This window comes from Polypterus senegalus, chromosome 3 (genome assembly GCF_016835505.1).
Source record: "Polypterus senegalus isolate Bchr_013 chromosome 3, ASM1683550v1, whole genome shotgun sequence".
NCBI classification, from domain to species: Eukaryota; Metazoa; Chordata; class Cladistia; order Polypteriformes; family Polypteridae; genus Polypterus; species Polypterus senegalus.
Genome location: NC_053156.1, coordinates 234680518 through 234703415, shown reverse-complemented (window position 1 = coordinate 234703415; position 22898 = coordinate 234680518). Strand labels below are relative to the sequence as shown.

The following is a 22898-nucleotide window of genomic DNA, read 5'->3' as shown; positions in this document are numbered from 1 at the left end:
CCACGTCATAATTGTTTTTTATTACCTATTTTTATTAGCCATTTCACACAATTAAATAAATAAATAAAATGTGCCAATTATTGGTCTGTCACAAACCGACACTCGTGAGTAACATTTTTAGAAAGTTCAAAAAGAAACGCAAATCGCAAAGCGTCTGTGTGCCGAGTCGAACAAGCTTTTGCAGAATACATTAACTGACAAGAGGCTGGCCCGCACTTTCCGAGTTTTGGTAGTCGTGATTCGTCAGTTCTTGGTAGCCGAGCGAGCCGTCATTGGTCAATTCTTGGTAGCCGAAATGGGTCGCGATTGGTCAATTCTTGGTAGCCGATACGGGCCGCGATTGGCCCGTGGTTTCAATTCTTGGTAGAATCTTGGTAGCGGAGGCGATCCGATTGGTTCTCGCTACCAAGAATTACCTCGACTCACAGCTGCACGGAGGGCGCCAGCTCAGCTTCTGTGCGGCTCCTTCAGCAGCAGGCGCGCGCAGGTATCATAGATAATAGAAAACCGCTTAGCGGACAGATGATTTTTTTCCTCCAAGTTCGTGTGCCCCCGTGTCATGAAAATGCCGCCCGGCGGCCCCGTCGCCCATGCCTAAAACCGCCACTGAATGATGGTATACTTGAGCAAATGAGGCATTTGTGCTTTTATCTGTTATGATGTAGTATTTTATGGTGTTAGCGCAGAGAGTTACTCTTACAATTTGAACATTTCTCCAATTCTAACCATTAACCTACATACTTTGATTAACTTTTATATGATGTGTCATTTTCTTTCCGTAAGCAGGTTAGAAATTTAGCTTTTATGAATCTATGCATTATATTTTTAGTCACAAATGGCAAAATCTTTGTATGAGAAAAAAAAAAACTTTTTAATGCATTTTGAATAAAATTGTGTCACTTAAAAATCTTTTTATATATATTTTATTGCATGTTTATTATTGTTGCAATGTTAAATAACATAACATTCTCAAACCTGCTTAACCTAGCACAGGGTCCCAGGGCAACAGAATCCATCTTGATGACACTGGATACAAGGAAGAAAGCAACCATTGACTGGGCAATAGTCCATGTTAAATTTTGTAAAAGATGATTTAATTAATGATAAATTTTATTTATTGTAGTGCTGCTTCTACTTTGTTAGTAAAACTCCAGGAACATAAGGCATAATAATATTTTGTAGACTGTAGTCTGGCCTTTACTTTCAAAATTGTGGGGAAATTGTGGCAACCTGTACAATGATGTAGAATAACAAATTAAATTTACTTTAATTGCTGTACTAGAGCAGATTATGTAGATTTTTTTAAAGTACTTTTGTAAAATAAATTATTTTTTAATGAAAATATCACTGTTTAAAAACTATATTATTTAGTAATGATTCTACTTTGTTACTTTTTCAAGGTGGGTTCTTACACAGCACAATTGATTGCTTATGTTCAAAATACAAAGTTTACAGCAGTTAAAGTAAGAGTACTTGCAAATATTTGTATGGTGTGATGGTGCGGGTCCTGCTTCATGCTCCCACTTCCCTTTTGGGAGCCTCTCCATCCCAGCACCGTCGGTAATGTAACCAGATGAACTGGTAGATAGGGACATAATGGAGACGTCGCACAGGTGTGGCGATTAGCACCTCCCATTATCAATTACGATCACGGGCGATCACACAGCTGTTCACTTCAGTGTGGAAACGCCCATGCCCACATCGCGCTCGGGAATCATTCTGGCCACACTACCACACCCCCTCCTTAAGCTGCAAGTGTGGCAATTATTTATTTAAAATGGCAAACAGCCATGGACCTCACTTTACCAATGATCAATGTATTGAAGTGCAAAGTGTTTTAGTAAATGATGCAGTGATGGTGCAGCTCTCTCTGGCTGTACAAGAGGGTGCAACTCAGCGAAACAGTGCAGTGTATTGGCCAAGAACTGAGTGGGTGCTGTAAAAAATCCTGCTTTAGTGTTCAGTAAACCTATGTTTTCTGTATGTGGAGTTACCTGTGTAATGGAGGGTGCAGCAGAAAGCTCTTGGTGTACTGTCAACAAGGCAGCACTCTTTATAAAGTACTCTGTTCATCCTTGTTTAAAGTTAGTGGAGCTGGTGAGCTTTATGTGGTGTAAACTCTGTTTCCCAAAAATGTGATATTTTATACATATGCCAACTCTTAAACTAGCAGCATTTTTCCTTATTTTTAAACTAGCAGGATGTTTAAAAATAGTTATCATTAATGATGAAAATCATGGATGCTGGTATTTGAAAGATACTACAGTAAAATTTTAATAGACAAGCAGAGGCAAATTTATCGGTTATGTGTAATATGCACACACAAACAAACAGACTAACTAGAAAAATTACCTACTCTTTTTGAACCTTTTAGTAACTGAAAAATTTGTATTGTCTGTGATTCTGAAATAAATTTCAAGATTGCAGTCTATTGACTCTCATGTGATTCAGGAACTCTTGTCAACTCTGTTCACAATTTATAAGAATAGTGTAAAAATGTCAAGGTTCGAATCCTAGTTTGGGCACCTGCAACCTCCAGTTTCCCTCAGACATTTTGAAAATGTGCAACGTAAACTGTAAAATGGTGTGTGACTAAATGTGTGTGCGAATGAGTTTACTTTACAATGGACTACTGTTTTACAGGATTAGATAATAAAGAATATAATGTAACCTTCTCAAACTCCCTTAATCCAGTACAGGATCATTGTGAAACCAAAGTGTGTTATAGCACCATCCGGCAACAGGCACATGTAGTTCATTGTAAAGCAACTCAAGCACACCAAAAGAGGGCCAATTTAGAATTACAACATAACCTAACATATGCATCCTTGGAACTTACTGCAGTGCTCATATATTTAGTTACGTAGGTGTTCTGCATTTTATCCTTCTAATCTATTATGTATTTAAGTATTTTGAACAAAAAGTATTATTTTTAGGTGTGGTCACATATAATCTGAAAACCAGCTACTGCTGTAGTCATGTATGTCTGTCCATCTGTAGGTCCACACGAAACAACTTGGACTCCAGTGGGCAGTTTTTGTTAAAATTTGGCACACTTATTTTTAACTGAAATTTGTCAGGAAAGTTCAATTTTTGTGAAATATCTCAAATAGAGCACAGTGTACAAATTGTTGAAATTTCAAAATGTTCCATTGAAAAACGTTTTGCGAATTTGTGAACACATCTGTCTTAAAATAGAAAAACATGTGTGGCTTTGCACAGTTTAGTTTGTTTCATATTTACCTTGAGAGAGGTCACTTCATCTTGTATACCTATGTGGGCTATGTTTTTAACTACATGATAATGAAAAATCGCCTATAACAGCATCTATTTGATACATTCTCCTAGTGCATTTAATTAGATTCTGTTTTCATTGTTATTTTTATATATGACTTAGTGATAAAAATATTTCATAAACAAAAATGTGATAACTAATTCTTTGATGAAGTAACTAAAAAAATTAAAATGCTGCATCTTTCGTATCAGTTACCTAAGTCACCAGATACCCCTGGATGTTGCATATATGCACATTTTCTACTTTTTTTTTTCTTGTCTCCAAATACTTTTTTCTTGTACCTGCATAATTCTCCACCCAAAAGAAAAGAGTGCAGATTTTGAAATTGACCAGTAGGTGGCAGTAAAATATTGGTGTTTCCTGTTTGGAAACTAAAATGAACAAATATGAAAATTATGATAAAATGCTTATTGTGCAAACATGTTCCATGAGCTTTTGAAAGCAAATCTAAAGTAAAACAGAAATTCATTTTTTTTTATAATGACTGCTTTAATATTACTTGCAAACAAAAGTATTCATACCCTTCCACTATTTAAAAGAGAATCACAATTTTCTGTGAAATAAGTTTAAATCGGCTAAAGTAATCGGCATTCACCATCCTTTTTTCCATGTTCCACAAAGCAGACACATCTGTTTTGATTTAGGATTTAACATATTATTGTAAAAAATTAAACAAATTTAATTATTTTATAGCAGTTTTTTTAGGCAATAACTGAAATCAGGTGCTTTCTGTACCTGTAAATGAACCATCTATGCCTCTTAACTGGCAATCTGACCCACTGTTCTTGAGCAGACTGCTGCAGTTCTCCTTGATTGGATGGCTTTCTTCCCCTTACTGCGCGTTTCATTGTATTAAATAGAAGTTCAGCTAGAGTCAGATCGGGACTTATACCAGGGCACTTCAGAACATTTCATTGTTGTCTTTTTAGCCATTATTGAGGGTTCTTAGATGTAGGTTTAGGTCATTAACATGCTGGAGGATCCATGACCTGCTACTGAGACAGAGCTGTTGAACCTTGATAATCTTCTAAAACATTCAGCTTACACAGATTCAAAACACTATGTGCCCGAAGCAGCACAGCAAACCTATAACATTAATGATCTTTGTTTCATAGTAGACATGGTATTTTTATTTGTAAGCATCATTTTGTCACTTTGAGCAATAAGTCACTGTGATTGACCAAAAACTCTAATAATTTAGTTTCATTTGTCATAAGGAAATTCTACCAGAAGGACAGTAGTTTGTTAATATGCTTTTTAGCAACCTCTAGTCAGGCTTTTCTGTTTCTAACTTTCAGAACTGGGGTCTTCCTGAGTCATTTACCATGGAGCCAACTTTCATCCAGACAGCAATGGATTGTATGATTTGAAACTATTGTACCTTCATCTTGGTGGTCAGGCTGCATCTGTCTTGATGTTTTGCTTTGTTCTTTTGCTACCATTCAAACTATCCTTCTGTTCAATTCTCTCCTTCTCTTGTCCATATATGTCCAACACTATGGTTGTCAAATTATACAAAAATCTGGGCTTTCAATAATATATTTAAACATAGGTTAGACGTTTTAAGTGCTACATATATTTTTGTATTGAACATGTCTTTGTATTCTTCAATATTATTATTTTTTCTTTTTTGCTTACACCGTGCCTGTATATTGTGCAGCAGTTATGACTCGTGCTGTGATGCTCTTTCACAAAAACATGAGTTTCTGTGCATGAAAAATGACATGAGTAAATAGAAAAGTAATACATATGCCTGTACTGCATATAATGCATACTTTGTGGGGACTAAAGCAACACGTGTGTTTAATTTTAAGTATTCCCTTTATCCTCATTATATTTGTTATTTGGCAAGCACTTTCAATAACAGCAACTTAAAAATTCTGCTGCTAAGTAAAAAATAATAGAATGCAAAATTTTAAAACAAACTACAAGAAGCGTAGGTTAAGGTTAAAATAAAAATAAAAGCTTGTAGAAGGTAGATCAGGTGTGCAGAGCAGGGCACAGGTTGTCAAAGAATATCATAAAGGATTAACGAAACATATAGGATTAAACAAAATAGGATTCTTTTCTTCCAGATACAGCAAAAATATAATACATGTAATCTTAATTATTATTTTTAATTTTGTCTTTGTCTTAGGAATTATATGTCAAGCCAACAGCCTCCAAAACTAATATGTTGGTTGAGGTAGTTAAGTATAATTTAGAGACACTGAAAATGTTCTTTAAAAAGTTGATTTTAAAGCAATTAGAACTGTGAAAGCTAGCCCGAACACCATGTGCAGACATCCCGGGCTGTATGAAGTTCGGGTCTCCTCCTGATGGTGGCCACGGGCCCCAATGAATTTGAGCCTCCATGCTCCGCTCCTGTGGTCCGCACTCTAACCAGGGTGGTTGCCCCCTCGAAGCCTGGAGAATGTACAGTTCGCTTCCCAGTCCTTCCAGGCGTCCCGGCTGGGTCTGACCCCCAGCCGCCTGCGACAAAATAATGAAACGAAAAAGTAGTGTGGTAGAAGTGTAGTAGAAAAATCAGTCAATTTTCTAAATAAAGATACAAATTATCAATTCAAAATTATAAAAGCACTGATTGTGTAAGTGATGTGCAAAAGACATGCAAAATATAGATACTCTATACTGCAGTACAGCATGTCTGGAATAAAATGATTCTGAACATAGTGAGGGGTGAAAAAAGGACCATTCTTTTACAATCAAGTGTCAGCAATTGCCTTTGAATAATAATTTTTTCATAAAAGATATAAATTATATTTGAATAGTGATGTTTGTTCTGACAACCCTAATGCACACAATGATATAACACAGTTGCAGGAGTACTCTCCTCCTTTCAAATATACTGGGTGACTTGATTATAAAATTGAATACACCTGAGAGACTGTTGATATAAAGGTGCCTTGGTAGCATTTCTTGACATACTTCTGCTGAATACTGTGATTTGTTGCCTGAAATACTGAATGTTAGTGTGGCAGAGAGATGATGTACAGCTATATTCATAATGGCACTTGTCATTCTGTCCTCCATTACTATCTGCGCTGAGTTGAGAAAATTTGTTTTATTTTTTTATAATATGTTAAAACCTAAATCAAAAGAAAAGTTTCTGTTCTATGGATGGTGGAATATAGAATGGTGGGTGCAATTTAACTTATTTTGCAGAAAAATATGATTATTTTTCAATAGTGGGAGGGTGCCAATTCTTAAACCTCCTTCATCAAGTTTAGTACTGTGGTGGGGTTAGGGCTTATCCAAGCAGATTTTGGCACAAGGCTGGAATTAACACTGAATAGGAATGCAGGTCTAAAGCCCACTCATGCACACCCACAGTAACACAGGGCCAGCTTATCACCAATTAACCTAACCTGAACATCTTTCAGATGTTGAAGTGAATCAGCAGTCCTGAAGTAAAACTCATTTGGGTGTTGGGAGAATGTTCAAAACTCGACTAACACAATAGTCAGTTGTTGGTGATTGCAACTAAGGATGATTGAGCAGTGAGGCAGCATTGCTAGCTATTACATATTAGGATCTAAAATTCCCTCTTTTTTGCATTTTGCTTTCTCTGCCTCATTTAAACTGTCTTTTAATAATGTTTAACTAGATTATTGTACAGTCGAATACAACCAGTGACTTAAATAATTTTATAATAAGTGACTTAAATATTTTTTCTTCTTTTATGCCCTTTAACTATGTAGGAAATATGTCTTTTTAATGGGAGTTGGGGTTGGAGCCAGTGGTGGTGTGATGTAGGATTTTTGTGAAGATGTTGCTAAAATGTAATTTTACATGAATGCTGTTCGTTAGCAAGAGCTGTTGTTTTGTAATTAAGAAAAAAATACTGTTTTTTAAGAATGTCACTGTCACATTTCATGTTCAGAGTTGAAGGTTTATTTCATTATTTATTATGTATTAATTTTCAGAGGTGCCTGTACATACTACATTTTGATTCAGCATTTAGTAAACGACTAGACTGAAAAATGAGCAATGTCCTGTTCATATGGTGTAGCTGAAGTAGTATTATAGCATTAATTTCAATTACTTAAAAAGTGAAGCTTGTATATTTCTGTTTATGTTAATAAGTACTGTTGTTTATGTTATTTACAACCAATTAATACTGGCTAGAGTCTAATAACTTTTACATCATAGCTAAAAACCATAATTAATAGCATCCAAAGATGGTACCACTAAAATGAACCTTTTGTTTCATGTGTTTCATGATATTTCTATAAGAAACTACCTTTTGAATGTGCCATGAAGCAATGCATTATAAAAAATGCACTTCAGAAAGTTCTTGGAGATAGTATTTGAGGACTTGGTTAATGAACGCCTCTGACTACAACATTTCAGAATGTCCAAATTAACAATTAAAATCCATTGTAATTGCATATTACAATTTATTGGACCACTAGGTAGCTGCTGACCACCATTTTCAGACCAAAATCTCTTTTCCATAGCTTTGTACACAATGACCACTATTGGACATTTGAGGTCAGTAAGACCACTATCCATCGCTGTATTTACGCAATGTGCATGGCTAATCGAAAGAGATAATGTGCAGATAAATCAAGTTACCAGATGTTGTGGAAGCAAACAATATTGCAAAATGCAAGTCTTTGGTGTACCTTGTGCCACATGTGGGCAGAGCTCTTGATGTAAGTATATTGTGTTTCTTAAATTAGCTGAAGGTTACTGCATTTATATTGGCTGTAAAAGAGTGTTTAATCGGAAACATTTGTTTGCACACATTGAAATGTGGACAATGCATCTTTCATAATATCAGGCTTTTACAGGTTCAACACCCAAAATATTTTGAGGCTACGCATACACTAGCCTATTTTTTATGAAATTACTAGTGAAATTACTAGTGATTTATATATGAATGCCCAATAAGAAATGAGGTTATTTTGTTTTTTTAAAGTTACTTAGCACATTATGAAAAGCTGCAGGCTTTATTATTTTGCCAGGCTGTATATTTTGTTATAGGATAGGCATGATGAAAATCCACTCATATGGCATCAAATCTACTCATAAATGTTTTATTTTCCCTAAAAAAATGTATAAAATGTAAAATTGTATTCACTATAGTTTTTCATAATATTTCAGGTATTGACAGTTTACCTACTAAAACAAAACAGAAAACTTTATCCATAAAACTTTTGTAAAAAAAATTAAAATATTACTTCCAATTACTGTTTCTAACACTTGCACTACCAAATATTTTAAACTGCAAGAAAAATTTTCATATACAATCTTCAAGATGAAAAACCAGGCTAATGTCTCTAAGATTCTCTGTTTTCACTAGTCCATCACAGGGAAAACCCCCAACTGGGACTATACCAATAACACATAGACTTTTGGAATGTAGGAGGATATATTAAGCACCTGAAAGAAAAATATCCCTACATGAAGAGTATGTACAGTATGTACAAACTCCATACCTGCAAATTCTGGGCCTGTGATTCTAAATCTAGAAATGCAGTGTCTTAACCGTCAACATGTTTTTAAAATAAACCTGGAATTTTGAATAGTTTGAGTAAGAATTATTATTTTTAAATCAACCAGTTGTAAATAAAACTCCTTCTCCCAATACTTTCCAAAAAAGAAAGACAGTTATAAACTGTTGAATAATTAAATCTCATAAACTGAAATTCAGCAATTTGTAAGTATTCATCCCTCCCTGTTCTGCACTTGGTTAAACCATCTCTCACAGCTATTACAAAAGGTAGTATTTTTAACTAAGTCTCAATTTTCCACAATGTGTTGGAGCATGATTTACCCATTCTTCTGTGAAAAACTGCTCAAGATATGCCAGGTTAGTTGGGGAGCAGCAGTAAACAGCAATTTATGGGTCTTGTCACAGATGTTCAATGTAGTTCAGGTCAGGACTTGACTGGGCCACTCAAGGATATCAGTTTTCTTCACATTCCATTGTTGCTCCTGCAGAATGCTTTGGGCCATTGTCCTGTTCAAAGGCAAATCAACTCCACAGTTTGTGCTTTCTGGCAGAGGGGAGCTAGTTTTCCTCTATGATCTGATTGTATTATGAAGTATACATGTTCCCAACAAACCTGACCAGAATTAAAGTTTTTTGATGTATTCCTTTTAGAAAATTTTGTAATTTTTTAATTTTATTTTATTTATCCTTTGGCAATTTTTGTAGATCAGCTGGTATATAAAGCTTACTTTAATATATAGTCAGGTGAGTTTAAGTAAATGTGAAAATAGTTTTGGGATTGAATTCTTTTTCAAAATACTGTACAGTGTTGTACATCTATCTATCTATCTATCTATCTATCTATCTATCTATCTATCTATCTATCTATGCAAGAATTATAGGCTTCCCAAGAAAACAATTTTAAAGCAATTTTTTTGGGAAGTAACTCTTTATTTGCTTATTTATTGTTTATTTTCTTTGTTATCAAATGTAACATTAGATTTATTCTTTGAGTCCAGCTCTCTTTGTTTACCCACACTCTAAAGTTGATGAAGATGCTGATAAACAAAGATGGTTATAGCAGACTTGAAAGTTTGTCATTGGTTATGAACAGTGTTGATCGAAAAAATTTGCCAAAGTGTTCTTCATAGCAAATACTTTCTTCGCAGGAGACCTTGTTCACCAAATTTTTGCTCACCAAAATTTGTTGTGCATCCTGATTAAACAAACTTTTCCAAATGTCCTATGATGCTTTTTGAGGCCAGCGTGACATCGCATATAGCTATAGCAGTCATGCACAGAAGTTTTAGATATAATATTTGTACTCCACAGTACCTGCAGTATTTTTATTTAAGGGGTAAATTAGCTGGCCATAATGAGATATTATAAAAATACCTTGTTATTCTGCTTAGTTTCATTGTACTTTTGCTTTAATAATTGGTTTAAGCATTTTTTACTCTTCGTTGTGTTGCATCAGGTGGTGAAAGGAACAGCTCCCAGATTATACAGATATAACGCTGATCCCTTGCGTCACAGGCTTTGCCCATACTCAGAAGCTCAAACAGAGAAATGCCTCTATAGTGTAGTACAATAGTGCAAACCAGTCTTCGAGTCCTACCAGCTGGAGCTCCTGTCCTCTTGCCAGCCAGGTGTCAGGTCCATATAAGGGAAGTAGGTACAATCTAAATGCATGGGCAATTAGCCACTAAGTGTATTGGTAGTCAAAGCAAACCATAAAGGATGGTGGATTATATTATGGTGCTTGCATGGACCATTATAATCCACTCAAAACTAGTTAATATCCTTCTTCCCTGCTGACTTCGGTGCATTTCAGCAAGTTCAGCGAAGTTCCTGAACAACGCAAACTTGCAGTAAAGCAAACCTCATGGTTTTCGCTCATTGCTAGTTAAGACACATCCATTTCACATCCAAGTCACACAAAGAAGAAAATGAAAATGGGATGGTCTAATAGCTAAAAAGCAAAACAACTGCTGTATTTTTAAAAAAGTAATATGATCCGCACAATCTGTAGATCTAGCAAGCACAAATGCTATGACAAATAATTTTTTCCGCCATGATTTAAATGGTCGAACCAAACAGGCCTTAATAATCCTAGGCAAGTTAGATGTTAGACTTATAAGACCTTGTCATTTTTTTTTTTTAAATATCCTTGGAATCTTAAGCAGATCTGAATCATCAGATCTCAATCCATACTTTTACATATAGTCCTAAATTTCTTCTACAATGTTAGGAGAGAGCATATGTAGCAGGGGGCACTAGCTCCCTCTGAAATAGGTTCTTTAAAAGGAGGGTTGCCAGTTTCCTATCTAGGAGGACCTCAGTGCCTTCAGATTGTCTTCTTATCTATTTTTTTAATTAGTCACCAGATACTGCTGCTAATAGAACAAACTAATTTGCCTTAATTGTAGTTGACTTGCACTTTAAAATTTGGAACCCTTCATGTTTTTTTTTTTGTTAATAAAAAGAGTTAACCCAGAACCTTTAAAAATACCTGGTGTGGCAGCTTGAGGGTATTATCAGGCAATGAAAATTTTATAAAGGGTTGCATTAACAAAGAGAATTGGGTTTTAATTAAGAAGTAGGCTGAGGCAAAAATGGTAGCTTTCCAGGAACTGAATCTGAGAACCCTGAGTTAGTTGGTGATCTATTTTCTTGTCATAATTTTTCTTGCTTTGCATGCCATTATTGGCTGTCAGCTAATTAAGGAAAAAATAAACAATTAAGAGTTATGAATCTTAACAAGCAAGTCAATAAAATATAATGACATAGTTATTTTTCTTTAGAAACACTAATCAGTTGCTAAATGTGAAAAATGGCTGGAATGAAAACCTGCAGCCACTGTGGCCCTCCAGGATCTGAGTTTAACAAATACTGTTGTAAAGGCTATTATTTATTTACTAAGCAGTATATCCAGAGGTGATCTGCTGGACTGCAGCATGGACACTACCCTCTTGTTTTTTTAGACCCAGCAGACTGTTCTGAATTTTCTACTGGCAAAATGTAGTGGAGCTAACTGCCAGGGCATGTTTAACCAGATTGTAAAATACACAGTATGTTCAGCAAACCTCAGCCATAGTTGAAACCAAAAATCACGGAAACTATTGCCAAAACCAAAGCACTAAACCATGAACAATGTCTGAAGGTGAATAGCTCGAAGTCAATAACCTAAAGAACAAGTTATTATTTAAACCTAAATAGAAACTTGCAAGCAAGTTTAAAATGAGAAATTTCTTAGTTGATAACTGAATGATGTTCATTACTAAGAGCTTTCATTGTGAAGTTGTTTGAGGTTAGAAATCTTAATCTTGGCCTTGCACCAAATGCAGCACATGATTATAAAGTAAAGTATCGGTGACATGGAGCATGATGCCCTCTGGTAGTCAAATCCCAAGTAATAATAGGTCAGGTCAGGTCTGGTTGGGAACCATGCACTGGTACAGCATGCTGCTGTACCTACCACATAATGAAACAACTTAGGATTTTGGTTGGCAACCTCCCAGGCAGATACACAGTCCAGTCCCACCTTCTGGAAATGACCATCTATGTGCCGCAGCCAGGTGTTACATGGACGTCCCCTTGGCCTGGTCTAGCCACTAGGGTCCTCAGCAGTGGGGATCCTGCAAGCCGGATCACCCTCAGGGAATCGCGCCACATGGCCATAGTAGTGTAATTGACACTCCCTCACAATGCAGGTAATGTGCCTCATTTGAGACTGTGAGCAACTGCTTATTTGACACAAAGTCAAACCAGCATTACCCAATGATTCTTCGAAGAGACACAATACCGAAGGAGTCCATTCTTTGTCTCAGGTCACTGGATAGTGTCCATGTCTTGCAACCATATAGCTAGACGGGAAACACCAAAACCAGCACCACACACCCCGTTCCAGCAACCTCATGACCCTCCATGCTCTCCCAATCAGTCTACTGACTTCAAGAGTCCTTCACAGTACTAGTGTACAGGCTGGCCATGATATCAAGCAACCTTGAGGGGATCCTGCATGGTCTCAGGATGTCCAACAGGGCTGCTCGATCAACTGAGTTGAATGCTTTATGAAAATCAACAAAGGCTGTGAAGAAACTCTGTTGATATTTGCATTTGCACTCCATGAGAACCCTCAGTGCCAGGATGCGGTCGATGGTAGACTTCTTGGCGTAAAACCAGACTGCTCTGGGCACTTGTATATGAGCAAGTGATCACGGTTCCTATTGAGGATGACCCAAACAAGAACCTTACCCGGCACAATGTTATCCCCCTGTAGTTGCCACAATCCAGGCCATCACCCTTGCCTTTCCAGATAGCGACAAGTCCCATGTTCTAGTCAGCTGGGAGGATGCCTGTCTCTCAAATGGCAGCACAGACCGCTTGCATTGCCAGGTTGACAGCCTTACCACCAGCCTGGAGAAGTTCACCCTGGATACCACAGATCCCTGCCGCCTTTTCTACCCTCAGCTGGTTCACTACCTATGCAATCTCATTGAGACTGGGTGGTTCACAGCCAATTAGAGGATCAGCCTCAAGAACCGTGAACCCGGAAATATCCAACGTCCTAGCTGGAGGATCAGCTTTGAACAACTGCTCAAAGTAGCCAGCCCAGCGGGTCACAATTGCAATGTCATCCATAAGAACTGTTAAATCAGCTGCCTGACTGTGACTCTCTGAGGAACAGAATCGGATGTGCATAATACTTTCATTCCTGTGTAAGCAGGACGTGGGTCACTAGACCATAAATGGTGTGTCACTTGCACACTGATTCCTCTAACAAACTCCTCCTTATCTGCCCTCAAAGCCCTTGCAGCCTTCCTTCTCAGTTCTTGGTACAGAATGGAGTTGCCATCAAGCAGTGAACTGTGACTCCTCTCGATGATATCCAGAGTGCCCTGCGAGATGAAACACCTCCTTCTGAGTGCCCTGCAAGAAGAAACATCCTCTTCTGGGAACACTCGCAACACCAACACAACCCTCAGCAACCTTCAGGGTCTAGTCACTGAAGGTTTCCCACATCACATTAGGATCAGCAGTTTCACCCAAGTCCATAAGTTGGACAATCACAATCTGCGTGCAAACTCATCAGAAACAGCCTGATCTCAGAGTCTGGCCAAGTCCAGCCTCATTTTCCTGGTAGATGGTAGTCTACTGGACCTAAGTTGGATCTTCAGAGTAGCGACAACAAGTCTGTGGTCAGAATTCACAAATTGGGCATTTTTGTAGACCATGCAGTTTTGTAAGATCCTCCAGCGTATGCCCTCAAGGATGTGATCGATCCCCTTCACCACACCACCAGTATTGGAGTACAAAGGTTCAATGAAAAACAGGATCCAGTTTTTCAAAGTCAAGAAACATGAAGATACTTTCACCTTGATCACCAGACCCATGGGGACTGACACAATCCTCATAGTCAGGCTTGTCAGTGCCAGTGGTTGCATTAAAGTCACCCATGACCATAGGAGTGTCACCTCATGGGTAACCACTAAGCGAAGTTGTGAATAAAATGTCTCCCTCACTGAGACATCCCTCACCGCAGTCAGGGGATACACTGAGACAACAGACATGGCACTTAGAGAGTGCCGTAGTCTGAGTCTCATAATATGCTCGTTTAAAGGAGTGTCACCATTGGAAGGAGCCGATCTGCTACAGGAACAGTTATTCCCTGAGTATGATAGCCATCGGAGTGACCAGACCAATAAAAGGTGTACTCAATTATAGAGATCTGGCCAGTCCCAGGTCTGCGCACCTCAGGGAGTGCCGCCACTGAAATGTGGAGTTTATACAGCTCCTTCAACAGCAGAGGAAGATGATCATCATGCCGAATAGATAAGACTTTCCACATGCCTACCTGGATGGGCCGCCTCAAATTGTAACCTAAGTGCTGTTGTGCAGTGGGTGATGCATCAGCAACACAACAGTTCTGATCCCCAACAGGCCTGACCCCCTTGGCCAAAGATTACAAAAAGACAAAAAAACAAACAAAATAAAAACAATAGTAAAACCCCAAAAGTGAAAAAACACAGGGGCAGAGCGTTTATCTAATGTTCTAACATGTAACTTGCCTAATACTGTTAAGGCCTGCTTGGCTCCTGCATTTGAGTCAGTGCTGAAAAAATTATTTGTGATAGTATGTGCTTACTAGATCTAAAGAAACACCTATGTATAACTGTTCCCTGATGTATGAAAGAGAAACCACAATGGAGTACCAGATTTTTTTAAAATAAACAAACAAAAAATTTAAAAATATATCCCAGTTAGTAACACTTCCCTATCCCTTGGCGAAACAACTTTACAAAACTAAAAATAAGAATTGTACTTTGTTTATTTTCTGTTTAATGTGGTTAATTTGCACTTATTTGAAAGAAGGTCCGTTGTAGGATAAAAACATAAATTCTTGTAAATTCTAGTTGTCTTTTCAAATGAGTTAGCATAAAGGAGATGATGTAGGCAGAAAGCATGACTGAGTGCAGTAAGGAAAAGCAAAACAAAGTTATCGCACAAAACATCAAAATGATTCACATAAGCTCTGATTTTAGATGCATTTTAGACTTATAACAGGTCTTATATAGACTACATCCCCTGTTAAATACTATTAAGAGGTCAGACACAATTAAATTCAGACTTTTGCTAATGTTGACACAGGTATGAAGCACCTCTGATTATTAAAAAGAGAATTTAGGCCAACATGCAGTATAAATTAGCACCTTCTTTATCAATAGCTTTTGTCAATTAAGCTTCAGTGTCAGAAATCCCAACACCTATAAAGCATGTTACTTGTACTACCAATTTCCATAGTTTCTGACATTCTGAAATATAATAATCAATGTTTAACAGTTTATTTTCCGCATCTACAGTCATAATTCTGCATGCTGACTACATGTTATGGGTCTGAATTGCAGATCTGCATCATTGATTCCTAACTTTTGAGATCTTGGATCCTGTCTGACTTTTACCTACTTACTATTTAAATTTTTGCCTATGATTATTTTGGCCACTCGCTGATTACAGGAATGGTATAGAAGGACCCGAGGTCGAATTAGAAATAGCTACTACACCTGCCCAAAGAAAATAACATTAGAGATATTGGGAACCTTCTGATTCAGTGATAAATTGACTTATTGTGCTTCTTATTGCATTGCCTAACATTTACCTAGTAGGCGCAGAGCAGCCAGCTAGCCTAGATCATAATTACAGTGGTTGTGTCAGTTATAACTAACCATGGACCCTGCAGAGCTTTACATTCTACATGAATGTTGTCAACTATAGAGTTTTTTTTCCCACTTTCTTCCCCTTTCTTCCACTGCCTATTGGCTGTATTTCAATCTCAATATTAAAGGACTTTATATTGATGATTTGCTTATGTTAATTATTGAATTTCCTCAGTTTATTATGTGTTTATTTTAATATGTGAGAATATATTTTAAATTTTGCATGATTTGTAATTTACTGTGATAACCTTATACTATATATATGATGTGCAAGTTCTCTGAGCCTATAATCAGTGAAAAGTGCTACAAAAGAGTACATTGAATTGAACTGAAATACTGTAGTTGCCATCTTGTGCTGGTTAAGATATTTTGTTCTTTCTCAAATATACTAATTGAAAAGGTTATGTTCATTATTAGATTTATTAATTAAAAAATGCCATACTTTTTATGCAGAAGTCACCTGCAAAGAAGCTTAGTCATGCAATAAGCAAGTCTCTTGGATGTGTCCCTAGTCGAGAACCTCCCCATCCTGTGTTTCCAGAACAACCTGAAAAGCCTCTTGACTTGTCTCATATAGTGTAAGTAAATTGGTATCTGGACTTTTGAAGTATAATACTGAAATAAAAAATGACTGCTTTAATTTAAAGGAAAAATAAATCTGTAATCTAAAGTGGCAGAAATGTTTAGTTGAATTATAAAAATCAAGGTGAACAGTCTAAAATCTCTCAACTGATTACATACACTGAACAAACTGAGTTGAAATGACTGTACATTTTTAAATGTGATTTTTCGAAAAAGAAAAAAAATTCTGCATAGAATGTGAATATACAGACAAAGCAAAGAAAATGAATTCAGATCTGCTTTTAATGGAAATTAAGAATAGCTATAGCCATCAATGTACCTGACATTTAGTTTGAAATTTATTACATTTGGTGCCTACTATCATATTGACTTAATGTGTGTTGCAGTTTTTTTTAAGACTACAGTTGAATATACATAGTAAATGATACAGAAAAACAGAAACAACAAAGGTACAAACACTGCATTTACAAAGGAATTCCTTGCATTTCCTATTTGCACAACCTGTAATTCTTTAAATGTGTCCTTGTTATCCACTATTTATTAGACATTTTACATTGATAATTGATTAACATCAGACACTATTCGCTTCAGTATAATTTACAGTACTGTTTATTCATTTGAAACATACAATACTGTAGATGCATCCAAAATTATTAGCAGTCGAGAACTGAACAGAGTTTATATCCAAGCAAATTGATTTTTTTTAGAGACAAATACATCCTCAGAGATCTCTGCAGGAATCCTCTGGTAAACTCTGAAGGCTTTCTTAAGAGGACAGATTATTTGTTATCTGTCTACAAAAGTAAATCGGAAACCAAAAAGGTTTCAGAGCTAATCGGTGAAATTACCAGAATAGACATGCCAGTTGTCCGAATGAGGCACTTCATGAGAAAAGACAGGCTTTGCATTCAGAACTCAATCTCTTGACAACAAAAGAAACAGAACAACTCATTTTTAAATTACAACATCATTACTATGAACACGGAGAGAAAACTAACAAGATCTTAGCTCATCAAATCCACAAGCAGGAAGTTCACAATGTAATCCCAGCAAAAGAGACAAAATCATTGACCATAAAAATATAATGCACACATTCAGAGACTACTATAAGGCCTTATATTCTACTCAGACTAAAGAAGACAAAACACAACCTAATGCGTTTTTGGATGCATTACAGATACCGCTACTAGGTACTCTCAGTGCAGAAGAATTGAACAAACCTCTGGCACTATCAGAATTACCAGATGCTATGAACTCACTAGTTAGCTCCCCTTTTATTAGCAACATTTACAGAAGCTAGAGACAATAAAGTTGTACCTCAAACTTTTTGACAAGCATTAATTACTGTGTTTCCTAAGTAAAATAAGGATTTATTACAATCTGCATCATACAGACCAATCTCACTTCTGAATAACGATGTTAAGATTCTCTCCAAAGTCCTTGCCAGTAGGACTGAGAAAGTTCTTCCTTCGATAATATCACAATACCAAAATGGATTTATTAAAGGCATACAATTAGCTTCCAATCTTTGTCGCCTGTTTAATGTAATATATTCACCCACAAAGTCTAACACCCCAGAGATGATAATATCGTTGGATGCAGATAAAGCATTTGATATAGTTGAATGTAACTACCTTTTCACCATATTGGAAAAATTTAGGTTTGGCCCGAACATATGTGCATGGATTAAACTGCTGTATACCAGTCTAAAAGCTTCAGTTTGTAGTAACAATATTATTTCAGACTACTAGGACGTGCTACTAGACAAGGATGCCCCTTTTCACCACTGATTTTTGCAATCGCCATAAAGCCACTGACAGTTCACTGTCGAAATGCTTATGAGATAAAGGGGATTATCAGACTTGAACAGAAAATGTCACTATATGCAGATGATATGGTACTCTATATATATCAGATCCACAAAATACTGTGCCTGTAGTCCTAAAAGCAGTATCAGAATTTCAAAAGATTTACGGTCTCAGAATTAATTTGAATAAAAGTGTGCTCTTTCCAGTGAACCCTCAATATTAGATTGGACACCTTCCGTTTTATCATCGCAGATCAGTTTAAATACCTAGGGGTAAACATCACAAGTAAACAAAAAGCTCTTTATCAAGAAAATTTTGCTGTGTGCTTGGAAAAACTTAAGCAAGACTTGCATAGATGGTCCACCCTTCATCTCACTTTAGCTGGAAGAAAAGATGAATATCCTTCCTAAGCTTATTTTTCTATTTCAGAGCATTCCAATATACAGTACATCAACAAATAATTTTTTAAGAAGTTAGATTCAGTCATAACCTCATTTGTTTGGAATTCAAAACATCCATGCATCCAAAGGGTGACCCTACAAAGACCAAAGGAAGAAGATGGCATGGCTGTACCTAACTTTCAGTTTTATTACTGGGAGGCAAATATACAAGCTATAAAAACCTGGACATTGACACAAATGGATGAACATACACAGGCCTGGTCCGCAATAGAAATAAAATCCTGCGGCAATTATTTATATTCTTTGATTTGTACCCCAGTAAATATAAGTTATAGCCAATATACTAATAACCCAATTATGCTTCATTCACTCAGAATGTGGAACCAATGCAGGAAGTACTTTAAGACTTTTATCTATGGCACCTTTGCATGATAGCCACCTTTTTCCTCCCTCTCAAACATACACAGCTTTTAATGTCTGGAAAACATTCAGGACTAAATCACTTAGAGATCTGAACATAGACAAGGTCTTTTCATCCTATGAACAATTACACTCTAAATTTAACCTTCCAGTAACACATTTCTTTCACTACCTCCAAGTTAGAAACTTTGTAAAACAAAACCTGCCCGACTTTCCTCACATACCACCTACTTCTACTACGGAAAAAAATATTGATCAGTCTTGAGGACTGCATTTCTCTAACATATAAAACATTTTAAAGTCCCTTCCTTTCAAATATCCCAGAGTACACTGGGAAAAGGACCTCTCAGTCATTTTGGAAAAGGAATGGAAGGGAGCAATGCACAGAATTCACTCTAGCTCCATATATACAAAGCATACAATTATTTAACTTAAAATCATTTATCGAGCACATCTGTCTCTTTTACAATTGTCCAAAATGTTTCCAGGGCAAGGTCCAACCTGCAAATGTTGCAATAAAGTTCCAGCCTCATTGGGTCATATGTTTTAGGTGTGCACCAGATTAACATAATTTTGGACCATAATCTTTAAATGCTTTTCAGACAGCGTGAGTATCTCTTCTGATCTGCTTATAGCTGTATTTGGTGTACCTCCAGATGGTCTTAAAGTGGAAAAGGACAAACAAACTGTAATTGACTTTTACTTCATTATTAGCATGTAGACTTATCTTGCTTAACCGGAAAAATCCTAACTCATCTCTTTTCAGACATTGGGTTATATACTACTTGAAATTGGAAAAAATTAAATACTCATTTAGAGGATCTGTGCAAAACGTTTTTAAAACCTGGCAGGATCTAATTAATAATATTTTAGAATAAGCATTTAGATTGAGGAAGCAGATTCTCTTCCCCTTTTTATTCTATTTATTTACTTACTTATCTTTTCTACTATTAAGGTTTCACTGTGTTGGTCTAGCTTTCTTTCTAATGGGTGGGAGTTGACTTGATTTGAACCTAGTTTTGTAAAATTTGACTTTCTTGTATGGAATGTTGTTTGATTTTAATAAATTCAATAAAATGTTTAAAAAATACTGTAGATGCATCATATTATAAATGCAAAAGATGTCATGATGTCAAGATATCATGGTAAATATTTAGAAAACAACCCCATAACATGTTGCAGACAAAATGCTAAAATAAGGCAAATTTTAATAAAATTTGGTTTCTTTTAAACACATGTTTGTTCAGATATTATTCAGACAGCAAGATGGTGCAGTGAGCTATGTGAAACGGTGTTTAGGATAGGCTCCTGCTACCTGGAACCCAGAATTGATGAACTGGTAAAACACTAGCTTGGGTAAATAGCTTAGATTTTATGGTGGTTGTATAGGATCTAAAGCAGGAAAGCAGGCTCACATAGCTAATTACATTTTTATCTCCAATGTCTTTTTAATAAATTGTTTTTGACTGCTGAAGGTAAATGCCATTTTCTGACCTAAATTGCCAAGCTTGTTTGAAAGCTGAATGCTGTAGTCTTAAGAGACTCTTATTGCCCTTTGGCAAGTTTCCATTTTATGCTAAAACTGCTAAGCACAGTTCCTTCGCAGAGTTCAGCTTGCCTCTTTGGAGACAGAGAGAAGTGCCCAGACTGTTACTTTTTTCAGATTCTTTTTTAAGTAGTTCAGTAGTTTTTATTTAACAATGCACATTATTTCATTTTGGTTTAACATGGAATATGGGATACCACCCTCTGTATTCCTTATAATATTTAAATCTTACACCTAACACTGCAGGACCTTGCTTAAATCTCGTGTTCCCACCTTCAAATTAATTTTGTTTTGGTACATGAAAGACGTTGACAAAGCTTTGTGTCAAATACAAAGTAATATATGAACTAAAATATATTTCTTGTTTGTGAAAATGCTTTATTCACTTTTCTAATGGCAATTATTAAGATTAATGTTGTTTTGATAATAGTGAGTAGCAATTTTTTGCTACACTAATAAAACATATTGATTTGAAGTAGTGGCTGTAGTAATGTGTTTAATCAGACAGTGATGAGCATATCTTCAACCACAAAGGCAATGTTTTCAAGTAATCAATTTAAAAACCCATGTAATATATTTTACATATTAATTGTAAAGGAACAAGAGACCTAAAGATTGCATAAGTCATAACAAGGCCTTCTGTCAGAGCACTTCCTTACCTGCTGCTGACAATCAGAAGTTACATGGCAGTGGGGTTTTGCCTAGAAACCAAGCCAGAGCTTAACACATGCATACATAATGAACATGGCAAGATATTTTCAATTTCCTGAATTTGTGTCTTTATAATTATTTGCTATTATGATGTTTTGATTCTGCTACTAAGATTTTTGTAATATACACTGCATTATTATGTACTAAGTTTAGCAGATGTGACAGCAGGTTGGCACAATGGTTAGTGTTGCCTCCTCATGACTCCAAAGTCCTGACTATTAAACCTGACTAAAATGTTGTCAGTGCAAAGTATATATGTTACTGTCAATGTGTGAAATTAGGCATTGTGTAGAATGCCTAGGAAATCTACAGAATGCCAAAAATGGAACGTCAACGTGTGAACAGTTAAAGTTACAAACATTTCCTAAGCATTCTATGCAGTGCCAAAAGGCAAATAGTATTTTTTATTCTGTTTAATGCCTAGGTATTATATATACAATACCTAGGAAAAGTGAACCCATATAGTATATTAAAATAACAGACATTTCATACTTTGCCTAAAGATGTCACACATTCTATAGATTTCCTAGGCATTCTGTTCAATACCTGCTTTTCACACATTGCTTGTAACATATACATAATCTCTGTGCCCACATTCACCAACCGCCTCAAGTACTTGATTATGCCCAGTATTCTACAGGCATCAAACTGTCCATGCATAGTTGAATCTAGGTATGTGATTGACATAGCCCTGAGGTGTAATGACGCCCCATTTAGGTAGATTCATGTACAGTATTGTTGCTAGGATTGTCCAGTGCAGCTCTCATTAATAAATTAGATTGGAAAATGAATGAAGCCGAACTACTGATTTTTTAAAAGCGTTTTAAAGTTCTTAAATTGTATCTCAGACTTGAATGTTTTTATTATAGTAAAAAGTTTTTTGAATTGACATGTTGGAGTTCCAAGGGTTATTTAAAATCATCCTACAATCCTTATGGCACTAGTTGGATTGGATCTGTTTATTTTTAATTTTTCATTTTTTTTAAATCTTTGAAATTTGAGGTACTTAGTCTCTACATATTATATTTAAATTATATGCTTTAGAATACATAGCAATCATCTTACTACAGGGGTGATATCAAAATGCACTCCTTACTTCTCAGTTGTCTATTGGACACACAAGTAGAATAGCCTAATTTATTAGCCCAGAGTTTTGGTAATGCAGTATATATGTCAGTGTTTCCATTCATCCATCTACCCATTTTTTGTGTGTGCGTAATCCAGAATATTTTATAACTTTTCATATATTAGAGTAGCCTCTTAATTCCAATAACCAGGAAATAGCTTTACAGAAATGTGTAAATTATTTATTAAACATCACTGGGACTGTTATCTCAGTGAACAGGGCAGAATTGTGTGCTTGCATGATGGAATATGGTTTTATCTACTGTACTTCAAACTCTTTCATCACAAAGAATAAAATGAGGATCATAGTTGGATCCTACTTACGTATATATCATGTTACATTATTTTATTAA

General features: G+C 36.1%; 1 protein-coding gene across 7 annotated transcripts in view; it reads left to right on the top strand.

Annotated features, from left to right (window-relative positions):
- dtnbb (dystrobrevin, beta b) overlaps positions 1-22898 on the top strand; it is a 219146-nt gene that overhangs the window by 78332 nt on the left and 117916 nt on the right. For all 7 annotated transcript variants that reach the window (XM_039748782.1, XM_039748781.1, XM_039748786.1 and 4 more), the window contains exon 10: positions 16406-16530. In XM_039748782.1, the coding sequence (XP_039604716.1) occupies positions 16406-16530 (125 nt within the window). The remainder of the gene's footprint in view (positions 1-16405; positions 16531-22898) is intronic.